At 38.2% G+C, this 11,924-nt stretch overlaps 1 protein-coding gene across 5 annotated transcripts in view; it reads right to left on the bottom strand.

The window, feature by feature from the left end:
* Nucleotides 1-11,924, bottom strand: part of Ahi1 (Abelson helper integration site 1) — a 141,471-nt gene that overhangs the window by 77,022 nt on the left and 52,525 nt on the right. For 4 of the 5 annotated variants that reach the window (XR_004121562.1, XM_031380555.1, XM_031380556.1 and 1 more), the window contains exon 17: nucleotides 6,299-6,325. The exons of the other annotated variant lie outside the window; for it this stretch is intronic. Coding sequence is in view for 3 of the 4 variants with exons in the window: in XM_031380555.1 (XP_031236415.1) it covers nucleotides 6,299-6,325 (27 nt within the window). In the remaining variant the exon portion in view is untranslated. The remainder of the gene's footprint in view (nucleotides 1-6,298; nucleotides 6,326-11,924) is intronic. 5 annotated transcript variants of the gene reach the window in all.

Here is an 11,924-nt window from a genome sequence, read left to right as displayed (position 1 = left end):
TCCCCCTCCCCCTGCTTCTATGAGGGTGTGCCCCCTCCTACCCACCCACTCCCGCCTCCCCACCCTGGTATTCCCCTACACTGGGGCATAGAGCCTTCACAGGACCAAGGGCCTCTCCTCCTACTGATGCCTGACTAGGCCATCCTCTGCCACATATGTGGCTGGAGCCATGGGTCCCTCCATATGTACTCTTTGGTTGGTGGTTTAGTCCCTGGGAGCTCTGGGGGGTCTGGTTGGTTGATATTGTTGTTTGTCCTAAGGAGCTGCAAACCCCTTCAGCTGCTTCAGTCCTTTCTCTAACTCCTTTATTGGGGACCCTGTGATCAGTCCAATGACTGGCTGTGAGCATCAGCCTCTGTATTTGTCAGGTTCTGGCAGAGCCACTCAGGAGACAGCTATATCATTTTTAAAACCTTTGCAAATAACTGAAATCAATTCTTGAAATACTATTCTGCTCAAATCAATCTTGTCTTTTTACTGATGAATGTATACTAATATGTGTATATGTATACATATATATGTATATATATATACATATATATACATATATATGTAAATGATGTGTATATATATATATGTATATATACACACATTATTTTTAAATTTTTTAGACAGGTTCTGATAGTGTCTAGGCCTTGAAATTGGCTTTAAATTCCTGATCCTTACTTATTGCTTCCACATCTTGTGTATATTATCAGGTTCAGCCTATATATGTAAATATATATGTGTATATTATATACATATATATAATGATATTTTAAAAGGTTATATTCACTGATTATTCTATTATTTAAATATTTTTAAAAGATTTTTTTTTTTAGTAAATAGTACATTTCAAGATAATTCTAACTAAAATATACATCATGACTTTATAGCATTCTGTGTATGTGTGTACATGTGTGTGTGTCTGTATGCACACCTTCATCTGGGCAAGTATACATGCATGTGCAACAGTTTATGCATATGATGGAGACCAAAGGTAGACAGATATCAGGCATCTCCCTCAGTTGAGACGGGATTCCTAAAGCAGTGAGCTCCAGCCTCCCTGCCTGCCTCTGCCTTGCACATGCCTGGCATTTTAGAAGTAGTGTGCATCGTAACTCGTGCCACTAGCCTTTGTGGCAGGCATTTTACTGACTGAGTCTCCTCGCCAGCACTTTAGTTGTTTTACATATTGTTGTATTAGCCACAATCTATGGTCACAGCACTCTTAACATGCCCAACCTCAGTATATGTTAAACAGAATAACTAAATTAAACTCAACTGTATTTTTATTAATATAAGCTAAGAGTTGATACTATTTTTGAAAAGATGAGGTTCCCTGGCTTCAAGAAGCTTACACAGGAATGTGAAGAGATGGATATGTAAGACCTAGAAGTGAAAACAATATTATAAAGAACTCAGCACTTAGGTTGCGATAATTTATAGTTAGTAAAGGAAGAGAGAAGATTCTTTCGAAGTAATTGGTGATCTAACACTAGAAGTAAACAGCCAGGAATGATGACACGTGAGGACTGGGTATGCCAGCTCTGAGGACGTCTGACAACATGGGCAGTCAGCCTCTTTTATGAGAATCAGAAAACACTGAATGGAAACAGATCTAGGTGAAACCACTTCTGATTACACTTTAACCCCAGGCAAAGGAGAGCACAAGGCAATCTGTAAATTACAAATTCGTATGAAGAAATTATGGTGCTATCCTAATTCAAGAGAGCCTAAACCACTCTACCACATGGAAAGCAATCAGCTGGGAGCCCTCTCATCCACACCATTAGCTCTGAATCTGTGCAGGGACCTAGCTTTAGCTGCTGTCAGGAAGGGTACAACTCCCTTCTCTTGAGGCTGGTTCTCCTGTGAGAACTTACCTTACCTCCCCTCCCTCTGTATATGAACTTCATTCCAGTAATTGCAACTTCTATGCTACATTACCAATGGCTAGATAAGCACGGGATAATGCAGAATAGCAAATACAGATACTCTAATGTCTATCAAATGTTCCCATCAACTTAGTCCCCAGCACGACACACATTGTAAAGATTGGCATTTCCTGTTCCATTCTCACCTCACTCCTAATGAGTTTTGTGCCCATTTAAAGAAAGTAACACGAGGCCATAATTTGGCCAAATACAAAGATCAACCCCGGTCTCTCTTTACCAATTCTCTCCACAGCATGTGCCAGTAAAATCCTCTTTTCGGGATGCTCTTCTATAAAATCCCCTTGCCTTGCCCTCTCAGGTACCACCTTAGCTACGCTGTCTCCACGGAGCCCTTATCCAGTTCTATAGCTCTTTAAAAAGGGCTTTGGCCCTGAACACAAGGCTCACATGGCTACCATCTACTTCAGTTTCCTCGTGTCCCCAAATCTACACCTGCTCCCTCCATCCCAGCATCCTCATCCCATGAGAAAGCAGGACCTGCAGCTGCACAGCTGCTGAAAACCCAAACCTAGAAGAGCTCATTTCTTTAACTACACTGGGTAGATGCAAAGGCCTATTTCCAAAATATATGCAAAATCAACCAACTGAACACTCTCTTCAATCCATTTACTACTCCCAACTTCATGCTGTCCAGATGGGTCTACCCAGCATTCCTTCTAGGACCAGTGGACCTGTCTGTTGACCACTGTGCTTGTAAGACCTTACTCTGCCAAAAGTCAAGTCTTCTATTCAACCTGGATTGTTTCTCTAAGACAACAGATTAACTCCCTGTTGTGCTGACAAAATTCTTTAAAAAACATGCACAATCTACTACTTGACACCTTTTTTTAAAAAAAGATTTATTTATTATTATATCTAAGTACACCGTAGCTGTCTTTAGACACAGCAAAAGAGGGCGCCAGATCTCTGGATGGTTGTGATTCACCATGTGGTTGCTGGGAACTGAACTCAGGACCTTCAGAAGGGCAGTCAGTGCTCTTACCCACTGAGCCATCTCACCAGCCCTCCTTGACACCTTGCTAGTCCTGTCCTAAAACCTCATTTGCCTTTGGCCATGACTACCCAGTTAAGGAAAGTAACTTTTCTTATCCTTGAATAGCCTTATTCTTAGTTTAGTGCTGTGGGTCTTTATGAAATTTTTCTCTCTGGGAAATTTCCCATGATCTTCCTTGGCACAACAGCCTCTCCTGCTCTACTTTATTCACCACCCCAAAAGCTTATTTTATTGTCTATCAGCTATTATCTGAAATTCCTTTATCCAGTGTATCCTCCCATATAGTAACACGCTTTTGTGAATGTTCTATCCCAAGCATTTTGAAAAATATTGATAGCTACTAAAATGTTTGTATAAAGATCTCAGAAAACAATCTTTGCCTTCAAAACCATAATTATCAGGTTGAGATTTTGAAAGGAAAGAGACCCTTATTTTTGTCAAGCACTTGCCAAAAACTTACTATACAGGATGTAGTGTGTGAGAGGCTGCACAAGTGCACTGTGTTGATGGGTCAATGACTAGTGACAAGGTTAATAAGAGACCAGCCATGGTGCAGGAGCGGTGGTGCCAGGACCACTGGGCAGCCGGATATGACTGAGCTCTCAGACCATATTATATTTAAAAAATTAACTCCAAAAATGAATGCATAGCTAAAACCACCAAAATTATAAAAAACCCAAGAAGAAAACAAAGGAGCAAATATATAAGGCTTAGGGCTAGGCAATGTGACTTTGTATATGATACAAAAGAGATGGACAAAGGAAAAAGATAAAAACCACAAAAAAATTACAACTTTTTTTTTCCAAAAGGCAACATCAAGAGAGTGGAAAGAGCATACAAGAGGCACAAAACCTTTGTAGAGAATACATGTGAAAGACAGCTGCACACTATGTGTGTACACACATGTATATCTCTGTGTGTGTGAAGAATTACTAAAAGTGAATAATATAAAGAGATGAAAACTAAATGGGCAAACAGTTTCAACAAACATTTCTTCAAAGTAGATAGAAAAACCACATGCTGAAAATGTTCAACATCATTAGCCATCAGGAAATGGCAAATCAAAAGAAACAGTACCATGCCTCATACACTAGGGGGAGGGAAACTTTAAAAAATGTCAAGAATTCAAGTCGAGTGAAGACAAGGAGAAACTAGAACCCTTACATCCTTCTCATCTGGTTCTAAAATGATTTATCCATTTTGGAAATGAGTTTGAGAATTCCTCAAAATGTTAAAAATAATTGTCATGTGATTAAAAAGTTTCCACTCCCACACAAATCCCAGAGAAATAAAAACACTGGTTACACCAATACTGCTCATACCAACACATGGTCATGACAGTGTTAGTCTTGAAGCTAAGAGGCAGAAACAACCCTAATGCTGATGGGCAGGTGTGAAACTGCAACATAGGCACATTTGACAAAGGAATCCCATGGATGCAGTATCAACAGGGAGTCGTGAGACTCTAAAGGAAAGACGCCAGTCATGATAGGTCACATACTAAAGCTAGGTGTGGTGACTCATGCCTATGATCCAAGCACATGGGAGACTGGGATATGAGAATCACAATGGGTTTGAGGCCAACCTAGGCTACTTGGAACATTAGGGCAGCCTACATTACACAGTAAAACCCTGTATAAAAATAAAATGAAACCCTCAATTCCTAAACCCAAAGGCAGCATATTATATGACTCTATTTAAATAAAATTCCATATGCAAAAAATCTATGGAAAACACATAAACAGTTACTGTGAGTCTGTATGGATACATGTTATATTTATAAATTAGCAAGGGCAGTTAGCAGGCATTGGGTTTCTACGTGGGGAACTTGCATAATGCTGAATATAATTAAAAACAGTTAAATACACTATTTTGAGATTATTATGCATGGTTTTTATATTATTGTGTACGAAGTATGAAGGCATGCATGTGTCACAGTGTGCATGTGAAGGCCAGAGGACAGCCTGTAGTTTCTTTACATGTGTTCTATGGATCAAACTCAGGCTTTAGTAGCACATGGTGCCTTCATTCACTGAGCTATCTTGTCTATTGTATCTCGTTATGCTGTGTTGCTTGATATCCCTGGGAGGCCGGCTCTTTGCTGAAGGGAAATGGAGGAGGAGTGGATTTGAGGTGAGGGAAGGTTGATGTGGTGAGGGGCTGGGGGAGGGAGGGAGGGAAGGGAAAATGCCATAGGAATGCATTGTATGAGAGAAGAATAAATTTAAAAAGGGAATTATGGTGAGCGAATTATATCTCAATGAAAAGCTATTTAAAGTAGTATAAAAAGGCATTAATAATGTTAATCTTTCCTAATTTTAATTTTCAAATATGTAATTATAGTTTCGATGAGGGTTCATTTTACATGTGTTAAGTGCTAGGGATAGAAAGATGAAAGGTGCTACTTAGTGCCCTCAGGGAGCTTTCAGGCTAATAGGGCACTCTCCCTAATGACTGGTTAACTGTATACAGAGTAGCTGACTCAACTGAGGTTTAAACAGCATCAGTAGAGGATACTGCACACATTAGGGATGGGGAGAAGGAGAGCTCAGAGCTCATCAGAAAACTGCTACCAGCTTTATACATATCACACACTTGGGAGGATTTGGTAATCTTGGAGCTATAATCACTCCAACAGTCCCTGCTATCAGGAACAAGCTTCCTGAACATCTGCAGCCAAGTCAGAATACAGCTTGTTGTCTTTTCCCTCCCCATCTTCCTTCCCCTTGTCTATAATCAATATCCGGTTGACTTGTGATAATTAGGTAAAATGTGATGCGTCCTGATGATACTGGACAGCTCAGTGCTGGGGTAAGCCTGGTACTTCCTGACAAACTGTCTCACTCCATGGTTCTGCGTACAGCTGCACATGCCTACTCAACAAGATGTTTTCTTCCTCTGTAGTGATGCTGTATGAAGGCATCTTCCAGCCATCCTAATTCTTTCTTTTCTGATGTCTTATCTTTTACTAGGTGATATATATTTCTATTTGGTAAGTGATAAAATGTCAGAAGAGGAGGGAACAATGTAAGGAACTGCATTGTGACTCCAGAACTGCTTAAGGTAGTTATCATATGTAAAGATAGGGTACTTGAAAAAAGAGGATGCTCATTGTGTGCTGGACCTACACTGAAATTGCATCCCAACTGCTAGGACTTTAAATCTTCAAAACTTTGAATCTACTTGACAAATACTTTTCTTGATGAATTCTGGGGGCCCATTGTTATAATTCTAGTAAAATGGAAGCTCAATAAGAAAAGGCAACTTTTATAGGCCCTATCACCTCTGTAGTGGTGCAATCCAATTTGCTCGCATATCACAATAGAAACTTAATTTTAAAGTTGTCTTCCTGGTAATAACTACTTACTTTTGCAGCACAGGATCGTATCACCTCCTAAAAGAAATACAGTACAATAAACAAGTATTCATAATTGTCTTTAAATAAAGTTTTGCTCATTCTAAACATTCAGATGTCAATCTTCTAATGACCAAAACTAGCATTTGAGAGTTTCCTTGTCACCCTGTATTGCCAGTTTGCATTGTTTCAGTCTACAAATAGAATAAATTCAAGAGACTTAATTCCGTTTAGTAGCAAGACTAACTTGCCAATGCCCAAACTTCTGAGGGCCCAGTTCTGGTTGTCCCAGGGGAGGTTTGCCTCCTCAGTAAGCCTGTCATGAATCCTGTCCTACAACAGAAACAGGTCTAAAAAGATAAGCTCTCAATTGCCTAGAGGACAAAATTATTACTATGACTGGCATCAATGCCTATAATTTCTACATTAACAATTTTTATCTAATAAAAATCTCATCAATACCATAGATGATAAAAAATGTGACAAGTCATTTTAAAAAGCAGAAACGGACTGCTTATAAGGCCACAATGATCACTTTTGAAAAGAAAAGTAGTAGATATCAATGAATAATGGACAAGTTGAAAATTTGCCCCTATGGAGACAACAAAAATATTCAACTCCAGTTAGAATTAACCAGTATTTATCATCAGCCTGGTATACTAAAAAAACAACAACCAACCTCAAGTTTAGAACAAACAAATGAACAATAAAACAAGGGTAAAAGAAGAACACTGGGTTTTTCTTATAAAAGTATAAAAGCAGACACTGTTTAACAGAGATGGTAATTCAGTCTCCAGAAGGAGACCTGGGAATCCTGCTTGCTGGGCTGAATCTCAGGCCCAAGCATTGCAGTCTGTAGGATTGTACTTCTAGTCTATAGGCTTTAAGTTGCTTGCCGGAAAGCAAGAGTACTAACAGTCTACTATCCTAAAGTATTATTGGAGGGTGAATTATAGCAAAGCATGAAAAACACTTACAAAAATACCAGAAATACATTATAATGAGAATTACTAACAATGAAACATATTTCTTATTATTAATCTCTATAAGATGAATTGTCTATGCAATGGAAATTCACATTTTCTGAAAATAGACATAAATAATTCTTAAGAGTCATTCTACTCTTGCTTCTATGGTTCTAGCTGGTAAGCACCGTGGGACGGTTAAGCTGGACACAGGCTAATGTGAAAACTGGGGCAGTCTTGAGTGGTCCAGCCACTGAAGACATAGAGTCTCCTGTTATCAGAAGACATTGTCTAACAAATTTGGTTTTATAGATCAACCACTTGTTGGACTGGTCACTCCTGACAGGTACCCAAGATCCTAAGCAATTGTGAATGCAGTCATGAAAGCAAATGTCTCAATCTAAAAACTGAGAAGGATTTGTGTCCCCGGCAGGATTTACTGTGGGACTAGCAGTCCAGTCTGCAGACCATGGAACAATGATTTATATTCTGACAATGCTCTAAGAACCAGATCATCATTTATGTTTACGTCCTTTCCTAATGAATAAATACCTATGAAGTGCCCGATGAGATTAATTTATTATGTAATTTAAATATATACAAACCATACCTTAAACCTGAGTTCTATTAGAAAATATTCCTAGTTTAGTAACAAAAGGCTATGCTGAGTGCCTTATCTTTATAACTAGAGGAACTCATAAAGAAAATGGGTTTCTAAAATATAATTACAAGAAACAAAGGAAAAGACATTGTGATAAAAGGTGAGATAAGAATAGTTTGTTTCTATATTACTTTATATTAGACTGATAGAAAAATGGATCATACATAACATAAAAAAAGTTTAGCAAAATCTCTTTACATAGGAATAATAATGTGTTTTTTGTTTTGTTTTGTTTTTAAGCTACAGACACTGGACAAAGATTTATTTCCAAAGACAACTTCTATATCAATCCAAGGCATATGTAGTCTCTAATTTAAAATGGAAATACGTTAACTAAGGAGATATAAATTCTTTCATAAAATTATGAATTTATTTCTTCTGTCTTTGATTTAATTTCTTAAAAATATCTTTGACTTTTTTTACATTTAATTTTGTTTTATTTTCATTTATCTGAAGACATAAAGTAATATCAAAAGACATGTTATAAAAGTTCGATGTTTCGGGGTTGGGGATTTAGCTCAGTGGTAGAGCGCTTGCCTAGCAAGCGCAAGGCCCTGGGTTCGGTCCTCAGCTCTGGAAAAAAAAAAAAAGTTCGATGTTTCGGGGTATCGACAGTCCTCTGAGGAGTGAGTGGCAGCAAGGGTCAGTTCCAGGATGCAGTAGTTCTTGTGTCTATAGAAAACCTTGTCATACAGAATACTGGACAAGGAGTCCTCTATCTTCTACTGGAGATGCATTTTTCTCTAATTTTTAAAAAGCAACATATCTATTACAATTCCTTTTAAAATGTGGAACACATCAGTTTGCTTATATTAAAAACACTAAAATGTATAAGAACTAAAACACTGAAACAAATATAAAGTCATATAGTCTTCATTTTAACTAAGTAACATTAAAAAAACAAAACAAAACAAAATACACAAACCTCTACTTTGCAACAAAATCTAACCCCAGTATGTAGTGTGCTTTGTACCCTAGCACACCTTCTGAGGCAGGAGAAGAGGCAGGGAAGCAAGCACATGCAGGGCCAAGGCTGTGGGGCCAGCCCTGGCAGTCAAGGTTTGTGCCAGGGAGGAGCAGGAAGGAGCAGGGAGCACTGCCAGGCTCAGTGCAGACTGATGGGAGCAGCAGCAACCTACAAGCAAGGCCGTGGAGCCCTGCTCCTCACAGAGCCCCAGCAAAGGCTAGCTAAAGGGCTACAGTTCCAGAAGATACACATTATTAGAATGGTTATGCTTCTTAGTCCATACGAAAGCTTCTTTTTGGGGAAAAAAAAAAAGAGCCCACTGATCTATACTAAGGGCCCGGCACATGACAAAGCGCCCTCCCCCTCGCTGTTTTCCAGTTGATACCTAGCTTCTTTGGCACTTAGTGATAAGAATGAAATCAGAAGTTACAAGGTCATTTCTTTTACCCATTTTTTTTAAGGTTTTATTATTTTTTCTTTAATGTTTTTCTTTTTCACAAGTTAATGAGACTGTTTCTTTAATACACCTTGTGCTGACATTTTAGCATGTTGGTGTTTGCTACATATGTGTATATGTATGTGTATATTATAGACACACATATATACATTTATATTTATTAGACAGAAATTTAAAATTTATTAATATTTGGGGGAAGAATTACTTATGAATTTTATTTGAGCAAGTCTTTTATCCACTTACATAAGAGAAATAATTGGCAGCACATAGTCCTAGGTTTGGGTGTGTGCAGGGTAGTGTGGACTGAACACTGGGCACAGTAGACAAGTGGTCTTCCCTTGAACTTCATGCTCATCTCCATAGTTACTAACCACATACTTAACTTCTGGTCAGTGAGATTCTATGTGCATGTGTGACCTAACATGCAGCTTTTTCAGTGAATTTATATTTGTTTCCTAACATTATAGTTTGTTTCTCTCTTCTCATATATCTAGTTTTATGAACTTGTATTATATTATCTATAATATTTCAGCTTTATGACATATTTAAATATCTGGTAAGACAAGATTGTCCTCATTATCATCTCTTATTTTTCCTGGCTCAACTGGAGAAGGCTGAGGGTAGCTGAAATATTTCTCAGCAGATAGTTACCATTTATATCTCAGACACTCTATGAGAAATTTACATTTAGGATCTCACTGAATCTTTAAAATTCAGTAAGATGAGTCCTCACTTTTAGAGGTGAGGAAGTTAGGCTTTCTGAATGTACTCCAGAATCACAAGGCAGGCACAGGTTAGACCACATGTGCCTGTGCCTGTGTCTGAGCCCCAGGCCCTAGAGTACTTACAATGCATTCTTACTCCACACGCATTCTTAGGCATGCCGAGGAGTTAGTTCCCCATCTTATTAACTGGAGAATTGAAGTACCAACTTTCCACATTACCATTTGCAATGCAGAGTTTGCAAATTTGTCTGTGAATTTTTTTTTTTTTTTATTTTTTACCTTAGCCAGGAAGTCTTTCTTTTAAAATAAAAATCTCAGACTACCTTTTGATTTCCTTAATAAAAATTCTGATATTCTATTTCACAAAACAATTTAAATTAAATTATTGTTTCTAATATGCTTTTCCTGTATTGCCTTTTTCTTGTTAATGCACACAATCATGTGTGCATGTGCACGTGTGAGTGTGTGCATGCGTATGTGAGTGCATATGTGTATGTGAGTATATGTGTGTGTCGAATATGCACATCTGCAGGCAGATGTGTACACCTGTGTGTACATCTGGAGTTTAGAAGTCAACGGCAGATATCTGCCTCTATAGCTCTCCATCTTATTTTTTGAGACAGGGTGTTCACTGAGCCTGGAGCTCACTGATTGGCTAGGCCAGGTGGTCAGTGATCTCTAGGGATCCTCTGGTGTCCACTTACTCAGTGCTGGGATTATAGACACCACCATGCCAGTTTCCTGTGGCTGTTGAAGAACTGAGCTCATGGCTGTGCAGTAAGCACTTTAGCCACTGAGTCCTAGAATTCACAATATCTAGTTAATGGTACTCTTGCTTTAAATGAGATGAATTCTCATTTAAACCAAATTCAGAACATCCATTTTAATGTTCTGACTTTGGCTTGTCCAGCAGGTTTTACACAGCAATATATTTGATTTCCATTAGGAATACCAGCAGAGGTTAGCTAGATAGTAATGGACTGGGGAGGCCTTTGAGGAGACAGAATATGGTGTTAAAAGGGATAAAGGAGAAATAAGAAAAGGGGAGTTAGGTGGGGCACGGGATGGAAGGGCAAGATGGAGGGGGCAACATGGGGAGGGATAAATAAAGCTAAGGCCTTTTAAAAAGAAGTAAGTAAGCCTATTAGTGTAGAAGCTTTCTAAAGTGTACACATATATATCAATGGGTTTTAAATGAAGCTGCCATAAAATGTGGGAACAATACCCCAAAAGACACCATAATCTTTCAAATAAAACTTCCAGGACCAAGAAAGAATTACAGTTTTTGGGTCATGACCCAAACATTTCTAATAGAACACCATTTTCATTATGTAATACCACTGAACTGTAGTGGAATCTGGTGTTCCTCTGTCTAGTTTGTATTGGCACTAAGAGTAATTTACCCTGACACACTCAACACTCTTGACTACACTTTCTTTTCCCATTAAAGTCTGATTAAGTTTGGGCAGTACTTTCTTCTGATTCTCTCTGTAAATGATTTCTTGGTCTTATGCAATAGTTTACATACAAAACTATACCACAACACTTAACAGAAGTAGAAATCTACCAGTTACACACAGAAAAAAAGTTACTGGAGATTTTTATGTAGAAATCCTTTCAAAATAGAGAGATTTCATACATTATCTATACTTGCAAAATCATGAAACCTGTCTTTTGAACATAAAATAGTTGCTTTGTTTATAAAACAAGGATACTAGCCACTCTAGTGCCAATGTTGCATACCTGCTACAATAAAAGAATCAATGTGAATATTGCCTTATACAGTGTGTGTGTATTTGTGTGTGTGTGTGGTGTGTGTGTGTGTATGTGTGTGTATGTGTGTGTGTGTGTGTGTGTGAGAGA

The sequence above is a fragment of the Mastomys coucha genome, unplaced genomic scaffold (genome assembly GCF_008632895.1).
Source record: "Mastomys coucha isolate ucsf_1 unplaced genomic scaffold, UCSF_Mcou_1 pScaffold2, whole genome shotgun sequence".
Lineage (NCBI taxonomy): Eukaryota > Metazoa > Chordata > Mammalia > Rodentia > Muridae > Mastomys > Mastomys coucha.
This window is presented reverse-complemented; position numbering and strand designations above follow the sequence as displayed.